Here is a 23,366-nt window from a genome sequence, read left to right on the forward strand (position 1 = left end):
CAAAACTTCAGTTTAAATACTTTGTTCTAGTTTGCCAGTGGTACATTTGCTTTATTCTTTATTTATAGATACTGGTTTTGGAGACACTCCTAGGATTTGGTGCTTTTTAAAAATTATTTTGTTTTACTTACTCTCCTTTTCATGTAGTGTTCCTTAGCATGAATGTGTGAATATGATCTTTACTCTGTGGTACCTGGGTACAATATGCTGGTCAATAGTCCCTAGAACAAACATAACAAGTGCGAGTGTAATTTGGTGTTTAGGTTGTTCTGTTGTTAACATTTAGTGTTATTAAGCAATGTAAGAGGATATTTTAATATCTGGACTAGAAAAGCTTACAACAGATCCTCAAAGATTAACAAATCATTAAAGGGATCTTCTCAAGTTGGGAAGTCCAGGTGATATGAAAGAGTAGGTCAAACCAAAAAGTACTAAGTAAGACATAGCTTCGTGTTGCACAATTGGTTGGCGTCAGTACAACTAACGAGTGCTTGGTTTGACCAGCTGTGTGTCCTCCTTAGCCTTAACAATGAAAGCAATAACAAATTTATTCTTTAATGTGAGAAGGAAGTAGGATCAAAAGTCTATTTTTGCATTTATGTTTTCAAGTATTGGGAGAGGTATAAACAGAAGGTCAAATTTACACGTTGTGCTTTAAATCTTCCTTTTGCATATAGAATTCTCTTCTCAAGCATTTATCTCAAGGAATAAAAGTGTCCAAAGCAAACTAAATTGTCTCCCTTACTTTAGTCTAAGATTTTGGGGCTGTGTTGGTAATTCTAGCAGCTAAAGTTAGAAACTCTTTCCTTATACTACATTTTGTAAATCTTATTGTTACACCCAAGCAAATGAGCCTTAAATAAAATTATTTATATTTTTGCTTTCATTTCTATCCTGTAGCTAGGAGTAATCAAGGAGTAACCAAGAATACTTGTAGTTGTGATACTAGATTTGAAATCCTTTAAATTGTCTCATTTCTGTGACACGCAGAGTGAGTTTTTTTGTGAATGCCCTGATGTTGCATACATACAATATCTCCCAAGATAAATGTTTTTAATTACATCATCACTTAATACAGTGTTTCTATATCCATGTTACAGTTGGCTAATTATGTGTGTATATGTAGAGAAAGATGACTGTAGAAGAAGCAGTAGCGTAATACGTTAAATTTTGGGTTTAATTTTTTTATTAAAGATCTTAGTATTGGGTCATGACAATTTTTTTTCTGACACAGATTAAAACTGAAAAAATGAAAGCCATTTTTAATATACTCTCTAGCAATGTGGGGATCTTTGGGACATCCTCCAAGCCCTAATAAGTCACAGGATGCCCAGTGCTCAGGGGGAGATGAGAAGTACATGGCTGGGATGGATCGAGCAGAGCAGAAGCCCTTGTGTCTTTCCCACTGCTGCTCCAGCAGTTCTTTATAAGGAATTTTCACATTTGACCTGCTTAGGATGACACTTTTTGTCATAACTGCTGACTAATGAGTGCTTATTATTTGAGATCAGTGAGTTATCACTGGTGGAGTGATGATTGGGAGTGCCCAATTTTGGTGTTGAGTATTCACAATCTGATCCAAAGGTGGCTGCCTTTTGAGGTCCATGATGAGAGCACACGATAGGTTCTTCACAACCCTACTGTAAATCCATTTGACTTAGAACAGTTAATGATTTTTCTGATTTTGATGAAGCAACAGAATCTTTAAAATTCAAGCATGTGCAAAAAGGGATCTGAAATAATATTATTGAAGTACCTGAAGTCTAACCCTTTATAAAAGTAATGAAATTATAATCCTTATCTTTCCACCCTGTATGTTGCTTAGCAATAACTAGAAAAAAAAATCTGCACTTTAGGCATTTTATATAAAAAGTTGCACTTTTATGTTCGGCACATGGTTTGATCTAAGTAAAAACAATCCCTTCTCTCAGAGATTTCGAACAGAAACTTCTTTAAGTAGTTCTTCTTGCAAGTTGCTTGGTGTTTAAGGTCAATTTTGTACTGTTTGTGGTGTACCCTGTGTGACTGTCATATATCCAAATATTTATTAAGGTCTTTAGTGTTTATAAAGTGTTATTTTGTAAACTTGCAATGAATTCATATGGTCCAATGTTGCCATACCCCATAAGGATGTTTTAAGAGAGAAACCCTATCTTTCATTACTGCACAGTGCCAGTGCAAACTTTAAAGAATGTCCTGCAGTGCAGGATATGCCACAGAAGCATTGGATCTTATGGGTCAGTAATGTTTTTTAATTTTGATATACTTAGAAATTTTCACTGCGTTTAATTAAATAAAAATATTGTTAAAAGTTAATTTTCAAAGCTACATTGGAAATAGTTAAAAATGGGCAGTGTAAAGAGGAGAGACAAATGGATGCTGTAAGTTCAAATAAAGAATTTATTAAGAACAGGATTCATTTTCATCCAGACAAAAAGTGTCTGCAGCACATTTCTCGTTTGCTTTGTGACAGAAAAGGAAACATATACAAATATTGTATTTACTTACATGCCATACATCTGGGCCTTACAGATCTTCCCACAGCCCTGTTCAGGTAACAGAACGCAGGACGCCTGCAAAGCCAGTGTGTGCACACCCTGCCTGGCACATGTCCTGGCCATGGCTGTGGGACCACGGCCATTCCCAGGCGCTGGAATGTGAATCTCAAGGGCATCCAATTCCTAAATTGAGCGCCTGCTCCCTGGCACGATCTTGGCCCACGCAGCCTCGCGCTCTGCCGAACATTTCCTGGTCATGCTCCATGGATTAGCACAGAACAGAGCTCCTGAGTGCAGCCAGGAAAATAGCCCTTGAGAGGATTCTGTTTACTGGCTATCATGGACATGTTTTGTTTGTGTTATTCAGGCAAGACGTGCTTCAAAATGATGGGCTTAGCTTCTGTGGAAGCCTGTGCGGCTGAAGTGGATTTTTCAACTTGAATTATGTTGTCCAGCTACAATTTCAAGAAGTAAATGTTTTCACTTTGAAACACATAATAAAAGAGACAATTGGAATTAGATGTAATAGAATTTTATTTTAAAAACCAAATGTGTAACATTTAGCTTTGAATTCTTATGCAAAAGTTGTTAAATGCCCTAAAATTCCATGCCATCATCACAGGTGTTTGCATTTCTTTAACTGGTTGTTTCACTTACTGTTTAGAAGGGGGAAAAATGACAGTGACAACTGAGTGGCTTCCCTCAGTCTGCTGTTTTGACCTCCTGGTGCACTCTGCCTGGTCAGTGGGAGTCAGGCTTGCTCTGGTCCAAAGCACAGCATCCAGCCAGGATATATCAGTTTGTAGGAGTGAAATGGGGAGCAGCAAAAAAGGTGAAAGAGAATTGAATGGGCAGAGAACAGGCTTTTGTGAGTGAAAGTCCTGTGGCACGGTTGGGCCGGAACTAGTCAGAAAAAAAAGGTCAAGAAACCTCATCATGCTGATTGACCACACATTATTTCAGCAACACAAAATGTGTTTGAAGATCTGCTCCATAATGGCCTATTTGTGCTACCCATACTCATTTTTCAGTTTTAACACAGTCCTCATTCCTGCCATTCACTCTCCAGGGGGTCGTTTCCGATTGCTGTTGGGCTTTTGCTCTGAGCGCTTCTGTTCCCTGAAATCATTCTGTTACCATAAGCTGGATATGGTGTCTGTGCTATGGGGGCATGACAGTTCAAGCCTGAGAAATGGGGCTTCAGTTTAGTATGGAATGGTTTTTTTGTTTGTTTGTTTGTTTGTTTTTTCTCCTATGATGGTATGACAGTGGTAACTTCTCGGACAGTAACTAAAGTTTTTTGCTTTTTTTCTTTTCTTCTACTGAATCTGATTTCTGCCAATCCTGTTTAGTGCAACCTTTCACTTCCATAACTGGTCTTGCATATCTTTTCCCCTAGCAGTTGAACACTTGGTTTACAGAGATTTCCTCTATTGTTTATGTGAATGGCATATACGACACTCCCTAAACTAATGCATGGAATGTAAATTCTATTTCCTTTATCTGCTTGGTTATTATCTTGTTCTATAGGGAAATTATTATAGTTTGACAGATTTCTTCTTTAGAAATCTTCAATGGTTATGATTTAAATTTTATCCTCTTAATTTGTGAGCTGTTTAACTCTTTATTTTGGGGGATTATGTGCTGAAAATTAATGAAAATACTTTGAGTAAACACTGATAAATGTTACTTCCTTTGAAGAAGGAAATATTCTTTGAAATAATGGATAATAAATATGGATAATAATAAAATTATAATCCTACATTTTAGTAAGGTTAACATTACTTTTCCCTCCAATTTTAATGTAATTGTAGTACTGACTTTGAACAAAACATATATATTATTTATAATTTTACTTACAGATACAAAATATACTGTGCTCTAGAGAAAATTTATGTGCTGTGTTTTATTGCAGCTCCTTTTTCTCATATCTTTATGTAGAATGAAAATGAATGGGTAGAATTTCAAACTTGATGTGTTCTTTAGCTTTTACAACTTCATATGAGAGTAGAGATAAATACCACTATATATGGTATTACATGCAGCTTGGTACTGCATGTAATAATGCATGTAATTACTTTGCTTGGTGTTCCTAATCCCCAGTTATCCTCATTTTGCTGCTGACCCAGTGGACTGGATCCTTGCTTGCCTTCATAAAAGTTAAATTTTTATTTATTGTCTTTGCACCGATGTAGGGAATAGGCTTGTTTGTCATATGGATGAATGTATATTATTTTATATCTAAAAAAAGAGGTTTTTAGGAGCTAAATATTGCTAGTTGTAATGGTAGTTTGAGGCTTTTGAAAAATACTCAGTTTCCAATATTCCATTCATGAATATTGAATTTTTTTCACTTTTGACTATTTTAATCAAAACTAAAGTGCTCCTTTAGAACACAGTAAACTTTCAGATAATCTAGAAAACGCAGTAAAAGTAAAGTGGTATGTCATGTCCAATGATTCTTACAGAAGGATCTGCTGTGTCTTCTCTCAGTGCAGGATATGACATTCCATGGTTGTTTAGAATATCTTGGCACCTGAGATTCAGAGGCAGTGTCTCCTTCTCATCAGGAACATATATGTATGACACATAAAACATCTGAGTGATGTTAACACAAACATCATCTAACTTCTTCAGTTCTACTTTAACAGCAAAACATAATGCTGTTAAAGTAAAACTAAAGAAGTGCTCTTGTGAAGAACAAGTTAGGGCTGTGAAAATTTGTGTTTCTACATCTGGAAATCCTCATTTTGCTGAGTGTTATGTAAAAAGGGGCTGTCCAGCACATCTACAGGCAGTTTAATACACATCTAAATAAGAGACAGAAGTTTGCATCCCTCATTTATTCCAGTCACTGATCAAGTATTTTGGTGGAGTGTAATGCAAACAGAACCACATGTCTAATCCTTTCCTTGCAGTCCTTCTGAGACCATTATTCCAGAGCTGAATAAGTTCTGATGGGTGGATCCATGAGAAATGATGCTTAAGTATGGTCTTTATAAAAGACTTCTGACAGCTATACCTGCCATTAATACAGCCTCAGCCAGTGGGGTTGTTTGGGATTAGGATGCAGCTGACATTTTGTCTGCTCTTCTGTACTTCCTTTGACCAAATTGCAGAGAGACTTTTGTTAACATATTACTTGTTAAAATGCAGAGCATATTTGTTTTAACTGAGACCAGGTGTGGTGCAAAGATTACAGTTGTGACATGTTTATGTCCTACTTTTTGAAAGCAATTGGTAAGCGTGTGTTCTAAGATACGTGATCACAGTGTTTTAGATTTTTCTTACGTTCCATTTGCTTCCCTTCTGTTTGCTTACCAGACACTATAAGGTCCTGGTGTCCTTGGTCTGTTGCTAGGGAAGAGGACAGACTTATCACCCTGCTTCCTTTCCCCTGTTCTTGTAGTCGTCCTCTCACCTGAGCGCTCTCCCAAGAAGCCTGTCCATTTTGCTTACCAGGCTGAAAATTATTTCCTGTTTTAGGTTCTTTTGCATGTGTTTATTGCTGGTTCTGACCAGTTGGTTAAACCAATTTTCAGTGGCTGGAATACAGTAGCCAGACATGGAGTCAGGGGAGAACAGGAGGTGGCAGAGGTGAGAAGCTCTGCTGCCTGCTCTCAGCAGAAGAGAGGGGTGAGCCAAGGTGTTTCCCCACATCCCTGCTCCACTTACACCTTGCTCCCTGTCCCTGCTTTCTCTGCAGAGTGCTGCTTGAGAAATAGATTTCCTTCTTCTTGGAGAAGTTCTCATTAAGCTGTAGAGCTAACAGGAAACTGAAGGTTGTAGAAACATAGGAAAAATAAGAGAAAGTAAAATTAAATGAGAAAATGTCTAGCTTCAGGCAGCTGGGTTTGCATGTTTTAAAAGCAAGACAACACTTAAACCTCCTTACTCAGAACTAAAGAATTGAGTAGCTTAAAAGTCTTAACCTGTCTCTTCTTTTTCCGGATTTTTTTTTCCGATGCAAACGTTTCTATATCTGTTTATTTATAAATATGCATTGTTGTCCTACGGTATTATTTACAAACAGCTTTTAAAGTACAGACACAATTCAATTTAGTGAAATACTGAACAACCCATTGCAAGTTGCTTCACTGTGGAAGAGAACATACTTCATGACCACGGGTTTAACTTAGATAGAGCCTTCAGCTGACCACTGAGGCTGGATTTGGTGAATCCTCTGCCTAAACTTGTCAAACAGCGCTTGGATTTGTTTAGCTTTGGTCAAAAGCTGTGTTTTTATGGACAGAGGCTGGTCAGTCATCACAAAGGACTTATGCTTAGTTCATTTTTTCATATGAAAAAATACATAGCTTTTTTAATAACTTGATTTTTTTTTTTAATTCTACAGAGACCTAAGATTTAATAGGATTAAAGAAATCCAGCCTGGAGAGTTTAGACGGCTTAAAAACCTGAACACACTGTAAGTCCTTTTTCAACCCTAAGACCCTTTCCCTTTTGACTTAATATGATCAATTTGATAATGTGTCATATTTGCTCACTTTTCACAGGTAAGTAGTCTCATAAATTTGAGCTGTAGCATTTACACAGGTGGAAGTGAGGGTTAGGACCAAAATATCTGAAGGCAAAAACACGCATATGACTATCAAAATAAAAAGAAAAATATTTGTATACTAGTATTTTACTGATATACTTTAATTGAATTTCATGAAAAAATGCAGACCATAATGTAAGATTTTTTTGACGTGGTGCTAAATTGTTTTGCTGGAATATCACATAATAATCCATGGGGTTGCAAGAAAGCTGTTCAAAGGCTGAGATGTGCAAATGTGTTACAACTACAAAATATTTGATAAATTCTAATATTCTGAACTTTCCTATTCTAATGTGCTTACCGGGACTGGCAGGAGTCAGATACTTTTGTTCCTTCTGAGCTGCCTTTTGTGGAGGTTTTTGTTATCATACAGGATGGTGAAGAAAAGCCTCTCTAAAAGACCTTTTACAACCAATAATACAATTAATAGGAGTTTTATCATTTTAACTTTGTATCTCTTCTGTCATTCCTTCAGGCATCACTTTAAAACAAATGCATGCATGTTTCTCTTCTTTATTATATATTAGCAGGCATGAGGAGGAATTAAGGCAGACAATTATTTTTACTTTTAAATGTACATAACTTATTATTGCAAATGTGACTGTTTCCCAGAAGAAAAGTAGTGTATGAGTTGAAATACAGTAGTGATGTCAGTGAGCTTTGGATCACTATTTATCTTCAGGCAATCATGACAAATATACTAACTCATCTTTTACTCTATATTCACACCAGAAGAAAAGATAAGACTTTCCCTGAAATGCATACTGTCCAAATCTGTGCTGCCAAGATATTCTTGCTGTCCTTATTTCCAGCCTCCTTTGATCGTACCTCTCTTTGCAGCGGATCCCAGTTTTGAATTACAATTTCTGCCAGATATCCAGCTCAGGTTTTAACTGTCCAAATCACTGATGTGATATTCACAAGTCCCAGATAAAGACAAGATATGTTAAGTTTTAATTCACTTCTCTTTGTAAAACCAGTGTATGAGGGATGAGTGCAAATCTGTGTGTACAGACAGTTGTGTTCCTGTACAATGTAAAGGGCCCAGTACACAAGATATTGCTAAGAAACATCTGGGAAAAGTCACTTTAATGCACCTGCTAGGGACAAGTCTTTGTTTTTGTCAGTTTCAAACTGATGTATATACTGATATACTTGTATATCAGTTTCAAACTGATGTATATACTCCCCTTCATCTACATCTCAGATAACTGCAAGAAACTACATTATTCCATTTCTGGGTGGGTCTTTTTGTTTTTTGTTTGGGTTTGGGTTTTTGTTTGTTTATCTTTGTTGCTGTTTTTATGTGTTTGGGTATTTTTAAATTTATTTTTTTACAATTCTGTCTAATTTTTTCAGGTTTTCGCCTTCAAGATAGTGGTTGAGCAGCTGTAAGCACATAACCTTTTTTTCTCTAACAGTTACTCTTAGGGGAAAAAGCATTTTCTATTTAATACTATATTGCCCTTGCTTTTACACTTTTTTCCCTAGTGTTTCTTTATGTTAAAATAAATGACTGTTTATTTCTTTTCGTAGGCTTCTAAACAACAATCAAATCAAAAGAATTCCTAGTGGGGCATTTGAAGATCTTGAAAATCTGAAATATCTGTAAGTTAAATGAAATGTCACTTCACTGTGTAACAGCTTCTTCAGTGAGAAAGTGTTCTAATCTGAGATGGTGATTTCTGTCTGACTCACTATATCAGGAGATAAACGGCACTGAAAGTCTGTGAAATGAATTTATGGGGTGGACTGAAAGTCTGTGAAAAGAATTTATGGGGTGGGGGCTACTGTGTTTCTCATAGTAGTTGATAATAAAAGACTGCTATCTGTTGGCAATACATTTTAAAGGACTGACTAGTTGTGGTGGCAGCTCTCTGGTCAGAGAGAGAAAGCTAGATAAGTTTTCCCATGAGTCGGCCTGGGAAGCTTTTGGGAGTGGGGAGAGAAAGAATTCTAAACAATCTGCACCTGGTGTTTTGCAATAAACTGTTTTACTCATAAGGTTGTTTACAAACAGGTGTCTCATTAATGAACCAGTCATGTGAAATGTATTGATTAAATTACCAATCAAGTCCAACTATGCTATAAAAGAGGAGAGGATGAAATAAAGGAGGCTTATGCTAATTAGCCTTCTGAGAATGCATGAAGTGTGTCAATAATTTATCTGTGTCATCTCTGACCCAACAGTGACAACTAGTTGCTGTTTATTATATGCAGCTTATAATTTAAAAAGGGATACATTGAAAGGTGTAGAAAATCACCTCTTCAATGGTTCACTGAAATCTTCACACAGGTACTTTTTGTGTTTTGAAAACGGATTCAAAAGTCACAAGTCCAAAGGTTGTGTCTGCAGAAGCTTGTAACTTACCTAAGCTTATTAACTATCCCTAAATTTTTCACTGAATTCATAAGTGAAAAATTCAGTCAAACCCAAAATATTAGAGTATGTATATGATTTGCTGTTAGTTCTAGGTCTTCAGTCAGCCTGTATATTTTCAGCCTAATTTCTCCCTTTTTTAACAAACATACCAAGGTTATTAATTATATGAATAAACAAAAGGCATCAAAAATGTTATTTTTGTCTGTATAATAGACTAAAGCTGCATAGTTAATTGTCATGGATTCTCAGCTCTAGTTTCTGGAGTTGACCTTATGGAGTGTCATTTAGAAAAGTTTCACTCCATTGTCTTGGAGCATTGATTGATGGTTACTTGAATGACATACAAAAAAAAAAAGGTCACATTGAGATTTCATTGCTTTGGAAACAATTCAGAAGCTGAAATTTCCATGCAGTTTTCATGAATACAGCCAGAAGATCTCTAAGGAGTGGGAGCAGGGAGAAAATCTCATCAATTTGTGCAGACACATTTGCCTGTTTTGCCAAGTTGTGCTTGGTTACATTTCCTGTTCCTATTTTTATGTGTATTGTCTTTCAGTAATGAAATTGTTTAACCTATACAAAATAGGAGGGAAAAGAATATTGAACAGACTGTTGCCAATGAATGATTAAAGTCCATGATGATTGTTATTTGTTACAAGAAATGTCTGCATGATTGTTCTGGTAGTGTAGTACATAAGGTTTTACTATGTGAGGTTTCTAAACTTCTTTAGCAATCTGACTATGGAGTCAGCAACTGTACAAAGATTTTTCTTGATTCTTAATACTTTTTTGTTTTCACACGCTTGCCTTTTCCTAGCTGTAGTAAACCTGAAATAAAACTTAACAATGCAGTGTGTTCAGTTCAATGAAAAAGTGAAAAAAGATAGCTGAACTCTGATTTGTTTTCATATACATGTAATAATGGCTGTCAGTATCTATAATGTTAAGAGGAAGATCTTTTTATTTTCCTGTTGTTCCCTGGAAAATTTAAATATAAAGTTCAATGTGGTAATTTATTCTACTGCAGAGAGCTCTTTAAAGTTATCCTTTGTTTTGAAAAAATAAACTGAGGGGGTTTTTGCCTGTTTCAATGGCTGTAACAAATGTTTGAATTGAACAGCCTTAAAGTTACAAAATTTCTGGTACTGGTCAGATTATCAACACAGAACACTTAAATGTAACAAAACAATACAATACAATCAGCAGTGAAAGTTTCACCTGAGTATCTGAATTCTAACTGTATTCTGTGAAATTAAGGGAGCAAATCAAAACATTTCTTTCCAATAGGATTCACCGAAGTAGAAATCAGGGGGAGAGATTATGCAAAAGTTAGAAATACTACTCAGAATGTACTATTATAAAGTCAAATCACCTGGAAAAATGGAGGTTTAGTATAATCTGGTCCTGTGCGTATTTGTAAACCTAACTTGTACTGTCATGTTTCATAAAACTAGATCATTGATCCATGATGTTACTTCTGTTCTTATGACAACTTGTGCTGGATTGCATGTGGTTCTGAAAATGTATGATTCCCTCACTAGTTTAAAAAAGCCTGTCATTTCTCAGTGGCTCTGGTTTAGCAAAATGTGAGTATATATAAATATCAAATCTGTAACAATTAATAAACATGCATATGTAAAACTAAGTAAAAATATTCAAAATTATATATTTTTATATAAAGTATAACACAGCATATTTATTTTTTTAGAAGCCAGTCTCTGAGAGATAGATCCATTCCTGTATGGCTGCTGAAGATCAGCATTTTGCTTTGAAACAAAATTTTTTTCAGCAGGATCTAAATCAGGATTTTCAAATGCTTCTTTGTACTGTTCCTTTCAGAAGTTGAGCTTAGAGTTTTATGAGGAGTATATCAGAAATATCTGAAGAACACTTTTTGATGAAGAGTAATATTTTCTCAATTTTCTCTGCATTGAAAGTATTAATCACGGTAAAAGTTGGTCTTGACATCATAAAAAGAAAACTGTGCACATAATTTTTTATCTTTTTTTAGGATTTTTTATTATCTTGTTCTTTATGTAATTGAAATTCTGGCAATTATAAAAGCAGTTTTATGTGATTTTGCTGTTCTGTCTGTGGTTATAATTTGGTTTTGTATTAATATACTAAAGGTTGGAAAGAAATGTAATTATTGTTTTGTTGTGAAACTAAGAGGGTACTTTTTTTTCTTCTGCTTCTCTGTTTTTCTGTCCATCTGTCTTTATTCCATATACCTCAGTGCTGGCAATAAAGCTCTTTAGTAATCTTCCCAACCTTATAATATAGATGCAGGTAGATTTATAGAAACTTGATAGGATAATTCTTCCTAAGCCTAAAAGTCAACAGTTTATTCTCCAAGAGAGAAGATAGTTGGGAATTGAAGGTAGACACATTATTACCATTTCAACATGTAGAATACTAGAAGATTTGGAATCAGAAGTGGAAAAAATTAAGGTAAGTTAAAAAAGGAAGAAGTCAGGAGGAGATTTGGGAAAATATATAATATAGGTTAGCTTTTAAAAACCTTTCCAGATAAAGAGAACATGTATTAGACATTTACAGAGCAGTGAGCTAGAAGATAACATGAAGGAAGTGAAAAAAATTAAACTGGGGAACGAAATTAACTTTGTCAACAATGTATGTTCACCTGGTATGAAATGCATGGAGGAGGAAACAGACATGAAAGTATTACCATAAGCATATGGTAAATGGTAATTGAGACTGTATGAAGTGTATCATTTCCAGAAATGCCAACAGGGAGCAAGTTTTGTTTTGTGTCTGGTGCGTGAAGTGGTAGATGGTATGTTTGAGATTAGGTCTCATTTCCTTCGGTGCCTTCTGCCACTCTTGCTCTCTTGGTTTCTTGGTCCTCGGGGCATCTCCAGTGGTTCCAGATCTCTTTTCTTTGCAATTCATGTTGCTGGTTCCACTGCCCTTCAGGTTCCTATTTAAACTTGTCTTTGGGTGTTTATTACTTGTGAGATTTAACACCACAATGCCTGTTACGTTTTGCCTTTTTTTCTCTCCAGTTCCAAGCAAATATACCTGAATCTTACTTTCCTTGAATCACGATTTTTAATATGGCCCATTAAAAAAAGAAAAAAAGAACCCCCAGATAATATCCTCATAGACAATCTAGCACACTTGTTAATTAATGCTACTTTTTCTCCCAAATTTTCTGATACCTGGTTACCTATTTGTTAATTTCCAAAGTATATGACCAATACCTCTGATCTCTAGCAGCCTTGCTTGCATTTCTGGAAAAAAAAAGCTTTTTTTTTTTTAACATTTCTAAAAATAGATATTAGTAATTGTCAAAAAATAATTGAATGTCTTAATAGAATATATCCCTTTTTCATCTTAATCCACTGTTTATTCATTTCCTGTAAAATTCTAATATTCAGTTCTGTAAGAGAGCTTTTAGGCAAATTAAATGATAAATCATTTTTTTCCCTAATTTTACTACATTTGTTTTCTGATAATGTAACTGAGATAAATTTTGAGAATGTTTGTTAAAATTTAGCAGTGTTTACAGAGTTTTACTTCTATAACACTGTATGTGCATGGTACCATTTTAGAGGGACAAATTTTTTTTGTGAATGATACTTATTTGTACTTTATATTCTGTCATGTCTCTGTCCATTAGGCAAATAATTATATGTTTTCCTTTCTGTTAATGTCCTCAGAGAAATAGCTACACAATTAAATGGAAGGCTGGTTAACACATTTTTCATCGGGCATGTAGCCCTGAGGTTGCTGGGGTTTCTCTGTGGAGGGAGCATATGGTTGACTGAGGTTGGTTGAGTTCCCTGCAGCTGAGGGTTTTCTGGTCAGAATGGAAAAAGCTCTGGTTTGAAGCTGAATCCCAAATAAAGGCTCACTGCAGTGGCTCAGTAAGAACTCCTAAAGGCTGCTCCCTTCCCTGCAGTATGGTGGTAAAAGTCTGCAGTACTACAGTAATTACCCCAGTCTAACTCAACTCAGATTTTCACTCTCTGCCTTCGTCTCTGCAGTAGAGAGTAAATAAAAGTTATATGGATGGCTATGGTAAAACTTTTTAAAAAATCTGATTGATTCAGATTTTTTGAATAAAATTGTTGAAATGCCCAAAAGAGATAATTAACTGAGGGCAGTTTTCAAAATTGTCTAAGCCCACTTTTGTTCTCTGGTCTGACCAGAAGTTTAGTACTCAGAAATAAGAGGGATTTCCACACTGCCAAGTGGAATTAAGTGTATTAAGAAAGATAAATAACATTTCAGCAATTCAGTCCTCGATATTTCTAAGGAGTGAAAAGGTGTGTTTAAAATTCTCATAGGAAAATAAGATAGGAATTAAATATCAAACAGAGAGGAAAATTAAGGAGAGAAAATTGTAATGACTGTGTTCCTCAAATGAATTGGTAAATCTGAGCCAAAACAAATATTTTAATACTCTTGATTTTTTTTCAAATAGAATAAAATCAGTTCCACATATAAAATCACTGTTTTAAAACTTTTTTAAAGTTTTTACAGTAATTTCAGATGACATTAATTTTTTTCTTGTTTTGAACATTTTAAAAACCTCAGAAATTTTTACTTCCATGTTGCTTGTTCTTGGAAGAACTTTGCTTTTTTATTTAGATGCATATCTACATTAATAAAGCACACAGGAATCTCTGTATATTAATGTATTGGATTCTCAGCAAGCACTGCATTGGAAAAGTTAATTTAGATTCAAAAGAAGGATACTACTCCTTATTGTTCCCCCAAGTTGCCATTTGTTGAATATCAAATACCTACAACTTCTTTCCTTGTTAGGGCCTATTGTGAAATGTTGTCCATTGTCACATCTGTGTAAAAACTGCCACCACCTCCAGCAGAGCCAGTATTTTTTCTGTTGCACCAAAAGGAGTTTGCAATATTTCCTGTAAGTTACTGAAAACTGTAATAACAGAAAATCCAAAACCACTACTAATAAGATGCCTGCTAATAAAGTCATTTGTGGTACAAAGTCTCTTCATCCCTTTTCCATAGAAACCCATGCCTGATTAACTGAGTTTCAAATCATTTGTCAAATAATTGTGAAAAAGTTCTTAACCACAAACCTGTGCCTATCCTAACACAAAAAGAGTGACTGACATTGAACCCCCAAAGTATTTTCATTTGCTGCCTCCATGCAGAAGCTGTAGTCATCAGCTAAACTGTGTGATTTTCTCCAATACCCCCTCACTAAACCATCCTTGCTGCTAAGAGCATGACGAACATGAACACATACACTGATCCTTCCTGATTTATTTTAATTCCATAAAAAGGTGTAGACAACACGTGTGATCATACTGATACTCTGCATGTGTATTCTGTTTATATTATAGAGTATCAATGGGGACTAAAGTCCATCTTCTACACAGTGATAAAACAAATATACAGTGCTGCTTTATGGATGTGATACCAATATTCTAACTTGTATTTTTTTTTGTGAACATTCCAAAGGTGACACAGGTGGAGTTACAGAAATTTCTCACTGTTTGTTCTCCAAGTCCAGTAAAAGACTCACACTATCAGAATTTGAATATTTATACCAGTATTCAGATGAGCTCTTTTAAAGAGAACAAGAGGCATCCAGTGTGTGGAGGCCAGTGGCATCCCTGGTGTGTTCTGGTAGAGGCACTTCTAATGCAATTCTGTCCCATTAAGTTGAACTTATTTTGACTTTTGTTGAACCAATCAAGAGAACAAGGGACAACATCCAGTAAGTAGTGCCATGAGCACTGGGATGCCCAAGTACATACATCCAGGTGTTAGCCTCAGGGCCTTCAAGGCCCCAGACTTTTGTCATTTCTAGGAGTCATTTGGGATGAAATCTCAAGGACAGAATATTTTTATGTTTTTTAGTTTTTGATTTGCATTTTTTTTCTAATATGTAGTTGAAAAACTGTCTTCACGTGTCAACTTAATTCTTCTTTTCCACCTTCATGTAGCTCTTGTTTGTGTACTAATATTACTGATTGTTTCTTGTTTCAGCTATTTGTACAAGAATGAAATCCAGTCAATTGACAGGCAAGCATTTAAAGGACTTGCCTCTCTAGAACAACTGTAAGTGCCTTTTCTCTTCTGTGCTGTCATCTCCATGGTTCCCCTGCAGAGGAAAAGTGCACGCCTTGATCCGTATATCCTACCTGCATGCTCTGCACGTCTGCACTCCCTGGGTTGGGCAGAGAGCCCCATAATCATTTGCATGTGAAAAAACCACAATTGATCTGTGTGTCAAATTCCTCATTTCTATGTTTGTCTTTTATTTGTGATTTGCATTCCTGATGTCCCTGTACGTTGTTACATAGTTTTGACAAAGGAGAATTATTGTGGAAAATGTTGAAAACTGATGTGTATTGTTTAGAGATAGATTCTGCTTTCATTTCTGCAGGTTTTTATAATATCTCAATTCCTTTCACTGCAGCAGTTACTTTGTTTTATGCAGCATAACTAAAGCAAAATTAGCCTCTTCAAGTTCAACCCTATTTTCTTGTACTTGGAAACAAGAATAGTTTTTTTTAAATAAAAACCTTGCTATTATTTATATGTGTTAATCATTGCCACATACAGATATAAATGTTTAAAAAGTAAGGAAGTTCATCATTTGCAATGTAGATCTTTCAGTAATGTCCTCCAGAAAGATTGATTAAAATCATACTTATTTTCCCATAAAATGAAGAATAATTTCTACTGAAAAAGAATGAAGAAAACAGTCCTAAGCATGACAAAACCCAGTTGTATTGATTCCATTAAGTTCAACTATGTTTTGTTTTATAATCACTATAGGAGAGACATTGAATTGCTGGCGTGAGTCCAGAGAAGGGCAGTGAAGTGAGCGAAGGGGCTGGAGCACAAATCCTGTGAGGAGCAGCTGAGGGAGCTGGGGTTGTTTTGTCTGGGGAAAAGGAGGCTCAGTGGAGACCTCATTTCTCTCTACAACTACTTGAAATGAGGTTGTAGTGAGTTGGGGAGTGATCTCTTCTCCCAGGTAACAAGTGACAGGACAAGAGGAAAGGGCCTCAGGTTTCACCAGGAGAGGTTTAGATTGGTGTTAGGAAAAATGTTTTCATGTGACGGGTGGTAATGCATTGAAACAGGCTGCCCAGGGAAGCAGTGGAGTCACTCTTTCTGGAAGTGTTCAAGAAATGACTGGATATGGCACTTTGAGGTCATGGTTTAGTGATGAACATGACAGTGGTGCTAGGTTGATGGTTAGACTTGAAAATCCTAAATGTCTTTTCTAGCGTTAACAATTCTGTGACTCTATGATCATAAAGCATTGCTCTACATTCATTGTGATAATGTTTAGAAAAAGGAAAAAGCTGTAAATGTTGTTGTAGTTTTATGTAGTTGTTTCACAGTTTGACTACCAAATAATGGTAGTAAACCAATCAGTTTTGTAGTGTATATATTGGGGGCTGAATATAAATTTTTAAACTCCTGAAAGGCATCAGTGTATTACAAGTGTTCTATATGTACTGGTTTCCTTGTTACTATAAACCTCTAAAGGATATTAGTAGACACAGAATATATTTGAAATAAAATGACACTTTATATGGGTACAAAATCATACATGCTCCTTTTAGAGTGCAATAGATGCCTTTTGAAGGAGGAGCTTCTATGTAAAACAGAAGTGTTAATTATAAAAAGTACATAAATATGTTCTTTTTTTTCCTTAATGCCTTTCTCTTCCTTCTCCTTTTACTCTAGAAATTATTACTGCACCATATTGACAGCAACTGGTAGGGCTTTCTTGCATGCTAATAGCAATACATAATTTCTGTGTAAAATTTGGAATACTGAGGCCCATTTATTGAATTACTAATGTTTCCAAAATAATGTCCTTCCCCATGCCACAAGCTTCATATGCTGTAAGTAGCAATATTTATCCTTTTTCCTTATGTTCTTTTTTCCTGTTGATTTATGTTATTACTGAAAGACATAAATCAGTTTGAAATATTAACACCTTCTGAATGCACTTTTCCACTATGTGGCAGTTAAGCCTCTTTGCCTACAGTGACATCCCACTCTATCAGCTTAAGCTGAAACTTTTGAGACATCCACATTATTCAGTATGAGATTGAGATTCAGGCTCAAGGCTTGAGTCTCATCTCTAGCTGGGAAGATTGGAAATGGAGCCTGGCAGAGTCACTGCTCATTTTCTGCCCATGTGTCATGTCAGCTGAGGGATGGGGGGCAGGTGCTTCCCCACTGCCTGCATCAGAGCTCACTGCTTTATAGAGCTCTTCTGCTTCTCCTAAACAGAGAGCTTGCCAGGAGGGAAAATGGGAACACATGAAGCCAGTGGCAGGCACAGAAATAAATTTAGTGGAGAGTACACTTAGAGATTTTTAGTTTAAGAGACATGTGGCATTTATGCATCTTTAGCATAAAATACGTTCTGACTCTACAGGGTCTGTTTTATCACACTAGCTTTGGAGAAAAACTGCTGACAAGACAAGAGTTACTCTTGACAAACAAGTTCCTAAGCGTCCTAATTTCAGTTTTGAACTGTATTGACAGTACTAAGTCAATGCTTCTGCATGTGAGGTCTCTCTGGCCACAAGTTATCGAACACATTTTGCTACTGGTTGTGTTAACTCAGCCAAGTGCTGTTCTCAGTGCTCGGCAGAGTTCTCAGAAGTAGACACTGTGGACCGCATTTCAGGGAATGACTTGTTTCACAGCAATTTCTTGTACTCCAGTGAAGCAGAATTCAACTGATAGTTGCTTTTAAAAAATACCTGAACAGCAAAGCAAACACATTTTTAGTGATTGTTGTTACCAGAAACTAAATGTAGTTAAATGTAACTAAATTACACTAACTAAAACCTAAATGTAATGTTGCAGGTTTAAGGGACAAAATCCCCCAAGTATTTACTGCAGCTGGCGGGTTCCTTGTTAAACCTCTGAAGCAGAATTCTTAGCTGCTGATGTAGTCAAAATAGCTTTTCCTTTGGAAATTTCTGCCAAGGGAATAAGGTCTTTGAATCAGATCTTGAAGCCTGTTTGCTAGGGTGAATTCTCAAGAAAAATTGGCGGTTTTAGGTACTTGAACACACTGAGCCATACATATTTCATCACCTAGCTTTTCACCTGTGGCTGGGCATGAAGGGAGAGAGTCAGTTGATGAAAAGTAGCTGCTTAGTACCAGTTTAGACACTGTTAAATCTGCAAGACATATGTTTGGGTCTGGCAGAGACAGCAGAAAGCTGCAGGAAACTTGCATTTTTTCAGAGCGGCAGCCGGAAGGCAGCCAGAACACCCGAAAGGCAGGGAGGGCTGTCTGTGTGCCTGGGCTTAGACAGCTGCTCTGTGCCTCTGTGTGCCTGGGCCTGACAACGGAATCCCACCTGAAATGTCACAAATACCCTGCTTGGGAGGTTGTGAGTTTGGATCCCAAGATCTAGCTCTAAATGGAGTCAATTTCCAGATGTCTATACATTGCTTTCCTTCCAAATATCTGTCATATTTTTGAGATCTCAGCTTATGAGTTGGATGTATCAGGGACAAAAAGTGTACTCTCCACTATTTAACTAGTGGCATCCCTAAATATTAATGGAATTATTTAAATCTGTTTACCTAATCCTAGTTATGCATTTTCTTTTAACTTTCATATTAACATACTAATTTTGTTATTTATAAGCTGGTTTTAGTTATGATGTAGTTTATGTATATATATATACACATATTTAGGGGGAATTAATAGACAAAAACCTTAACTAACATATAGTGATACAGTTTGTTATATTAAGTTTATTTACCTCAATTCAGTTTTCAGTATTTTTGAAGTGTTGCTATTTATTTTCTTGTTTAATACTACAAGTTCCTGATTTTTGCATGACTCTATGTCAGATAATTAATTAATAAACAAACAAGGGATCCCAAAAGGTACGACAGGGGCCTTGAGAAGTTTATCCATATTATTCTACAATAAGGTCAGCTAGGGACAACAAAGTGGAAACAGATACTTGTCTAGCCTTATTTTAAAAGTCTTCAGTGAGGATTCCATAATCTCCTTAAGTATCCTGTTCCAATATTTTATATAATTATCACAACATACATTAAAATATTTTTCCTTGTGGTTTAAGGTTGCTACTTGTTCTCCCTGAGCAGGGAAAGCTCTTTGATAAATATGGAACATACATGTTCATTCATTCTTATTCAAATAATCAAAAGGGCAAATGTGCTGTTTAAATATTCAGAACATAGATTATACTCAGCTAATGGGTAAGTACTTCCTCAAAGATGTGATGATACTATTAGAAAAAGAACAATTGCCATATATAAGTCCTCACCTACAAAAACTACTAAGCTACATAAGATGTAATCCTAAATTTAGTGCTGTGAAAGATGCCACTGGGACTGAATTTTACTGTAAATTTTTCTCCTACAAGATTAATAGTAAGAAAGACAATCTATACCATGCTAATTTGATTAAATCTTAATCTTCCTCTTGAAGTGTTTCCTTTGGACTATTTTTTCCCTATAAGTATTTCCTTTCCTTGTATTTAATTCTTGACAGCGAGTTTAGAATTAAAAAAGAAAGACTTGTAGGTATTGAAAAATCACTCTTGCATGCTTTTTCTTTCAATTTTCATTCTGAAAGTGTTTTTAATATCTAATTTATTGCATGATACTACTATTTTTAATGCTTTGTACTCTGAACATAAAAGATGCTTATAAAGATATGCTGGGGTGAGATTATTTTCTGAATATGGTTACCTTTAAATTGAATTTTAAATCCAGGAATTTACCATAATAATTAAAATCTTAAAATATACCTTTACAAACCTTTATGTCGTACATAGAAGAAAATAATAGAAGTGATAAACCTAAGTTATAAAACAGGATTAATGTGTAGGCCATAATGCCAAGGATTTTTTATTCTCTTTATTGTAGACTTAGAATGCAATCTGGTTTCTGCATCTATTTATTTTGAATTACAAATTATTTTGGCCAGATATTTAACACCTTGTTCTATTAATAAATTGCATGATAAGTTGCTCAGGACTACTTTAGGTCATAATTTTAAGACCTGCAAAACCCAACTAACTTGTGTAGCCCAACTACTGTGAAGCAGTTAAGAGTATTTTCCAGCTGGACTTCATTATTTGATTTTTTTGAGCTGCTTTAGTGTGATAACTGATGAGGTAAAGTTAGCTGTTAAAATGTTCTTCAGCACCTGAATTATTGTATCTGCAATGGTGTGAGCTTGTAAACAAGGCAAGGTTTATAACAGAATTTTGTTTTTAATTTGTTTGGAAAACCAAGGTGACTTTTCAGGTACATATTGATTACATCTGTAATTCTAATAGTCCTGAGTACTAAACAACCATTATGGGCTGCTGCTTTGAGTTTTGAAATGTATATACTGCTTAAACTATCTGAGAGAGGTATTCTCTGTTTTTCTCTCATTCTAATTTCACCCTGATTTGTGGTGCTGAAGAAGGGGTTGCATGCCTAAATGTGTCTGCTTTTACCAATGTTATTTTTTGTTCCAATAAGAAGTGCATACAAATCTTGCCTTGTCAATGCTGAAGAAATACAAGAGATTAATTTATTTGGAATATAAAGAGATGTGTTTGCAAGGTGCTCATGAGGCATAAAAACGCAAGAAGAATTAAGGAAGTTAAAAAGGAAAAAATCACTGCTGCCTGCAAAAGAAGTAGTGTTAGTAATTTTTTTTCCAAAATGAAAGCTGCTTCAGAGATAACAAACCCTCTAGTTGTGTCTGGTTTTTCCCTTTGTCCTTCTTCATTGATCCCCACCTTGCCTTGCCCGTATGCTGCTGATCCTGGAAGGTGGATGAGCAGAGTCCTGGCTCCTGGCAAGCAGTGCCTGCCCACCTCATGCCTGGGCCATGCCCAGTCCTTGTCCTGCCAGTCCTTCCTCACCGAGGTCTCTCTTCTGTCTGCTGGCAAATGGAATGAACCTTGCAGGAAATTTCTGCCTTTGAGATCTGTCTTTTTAATTTAGAAGAAATCACCCTGTATTTTTAAAGGGGAGATGAAAACTGGCAGTTCCAGCAGGGTGATGCAGTTCTTGGTTCTTCGTGCTAACAAGACCATACTCTGTGCTCAAGATACTCTGTGGCCACGCGTTGCACTGGCAGTAGGCAGGCTTGACACTCCGATGTGCTTGATCACGCCCGTGCTGATTTATTGGCTTTTTCTGTGGTCCCCATTCACTGCTCCCTGGCATCGCTCACTGGCTCGCGCTTGTCCTGGGAGGCTGCCAGGCACGTGCCTGGCTTCCCCCTGCACGCGCCTTCCAGGGCTCCCTGCAAGGGCTTGGCCGGAATCGCTGCTTCTCCTGCTTTTCTCTCTGTGCAGCCACCATCTGGCTCAGCATGGGTGAATCCCCACGTCCTTGTCCTTGTCATGCTGAGGGATTGATGTTTCAGGAGATACTGAGCTTGGAGTTCTTCTCACTGTTTTTAAATGACAGCCTTTTTTGTTCTTCAGACTACAGTGATTTCTGTTTATACACATTCTCCCAAGGTTCCTGAGTTTGTCAGAGGTCAAATAGGAAACTTAAAAAGTTTTGAACACATTTGGATATAATCAAGATCCAAAGTCTATAAATAATTTTCACAGCTTCTTGTGCCAGTCTTATCTATTACATCTTGTTTTCTCATCTGCAAGGTACAGGGGTATTCCACAAAATAGTAGATGCTGGAATGATCCTGCCTTTGCAGTCCATTTTCACAATAGTTACAGGTTAACAATCTGGTTAATTGTCTTGTTATGTTAACTTTCTCAATTTTACAGCATTAACAGCTGTGTAGATTTATTGTTGTGTAATGTTAATAGCTTGCATAAGCATCAAAAGAGCATCAAACAGCACCGATTGTTAGGAAGCCCTTTATCTAAAGTCAAATTAGTCAAACTTGGGTTTATATTACAAATTTGGTTTTGAGAACACTCACAGCTTTAAATGCCAGTGTTCATGGACTAGAGAAGATGATTTCTCAGCATCTTTTGAATTTTTTACTCATGGAAATTAAAACATTTGGCCACGAAAAATGTTATTGTGCTGGAAACTGTAAATGTTTTCTAAATAGCCTCTTAACATTTTTCCTATAAAAATATTTTTTGATACATTGTTTCAAGCATGCATAAAATGAACATCAGACTTGGCAAAATAGTGTTCAAAGTATTATCTCCAAAATCTCCAAAGCAGTGTTTGGGGTTTTTTGCTTATGTATGTACACACACATCTTTGTTTGTCATGTCTTTTATTTCTTAGATTCAAGTATGAGATTCATATGGTAACAGAAAAAAGCTGCTACATCATTGTGACCATTTAGATCTGTAAACAGTATGGAAACAATGAATTCTTTAAAATATTTCACCAATTAAGAAAATTATTTCAGTATTTTTCTTTTTATTTAACATATTTTCAGGTATCTGCACTTTAATCAAATAGAAACGTTGGAACCTGAATCCTTCACTCATCTTCCAAAACTTGAAAGGCTGTAAGTTTGTTTTTCTTGGGGTAAGATTCAGAAGACAGCTTGCTTCCTTATTTGAATTAAATCAAGCATTTGAAACTAAAAAATAATATTTTTACCATTGCCATAAATTGTTTTTAAGCCAATTTTTTTTACTGTAACTACTACATAGTCTTTCCAAGAATACTTTGGTGAGGCTGACCTTAGAGGGATGCAGAACTGAGCATTGCCTGTGGTTTATTTTTCTTTTGCTAAAATATTTTCCAAAGATCTGTGATCAATGTTTGGCCTAAAATAAATGTTATGAATGAAGAACTAGACTATTTTTTTAAGACCTTTTTTTAAAATTTCTAATTTGAATGCTTATGAACTCCCTTCCTTGTAGTTACTTATGGCTTCTTTTTCCCCACATGGATGTACCCAAGTACACCTTGGGGGCTGCATAAAAAATAGCAGACATTGAGT

General features: G+C 35.9%; 1 protein-coding gene across 1 annotated transcript in view; it reads left to right on the top strand.

Annotated features, from left to right (window-relative positions):
• The window catches only part of PXDN (peroxidasin), an 85,641-nt gene that overhangs the window by 20,259 nt on the left and 42,016 nt on the right, over positions 1-23,366 (top strand). The window contains exons 2-5 of the mRNA XM_068183554.1: positions 6,853-6,924; positions 8,593-8,664; positions 15,437-15,508; positions 22,854-22,925. Coding sequence (XP_068039655.1) covers positions 6,853-6,924; positions 8,593-8,664; positions 15,437-15,508; positions 22,854-22,925 — 288 coding nt within the window. The remainder of the gene's footprint in view (positions 1-6,852; positions 6,925-8,592; positions 8,665-15,436; positions 15,509-22,853; positions 22,926-23,366) is intronic.

The sequence above is a fragment of the Anomalospiza imberbis genome, chromosome 3 (genome assembly GCF_031753505.1).
Source record: "Anomalospiza imberbis isolate Cuckoo-Finch-1a 21T00152 chromosome 3, ASM3175350v1, whole genome shotgun sequence".
NCBI classification, from domain to species: Eukaryota; Metazoa; Chordata; class Aves; order Passeriformes; family Viduidae; genus Anomalospiza; species Anomalospiza imberbis.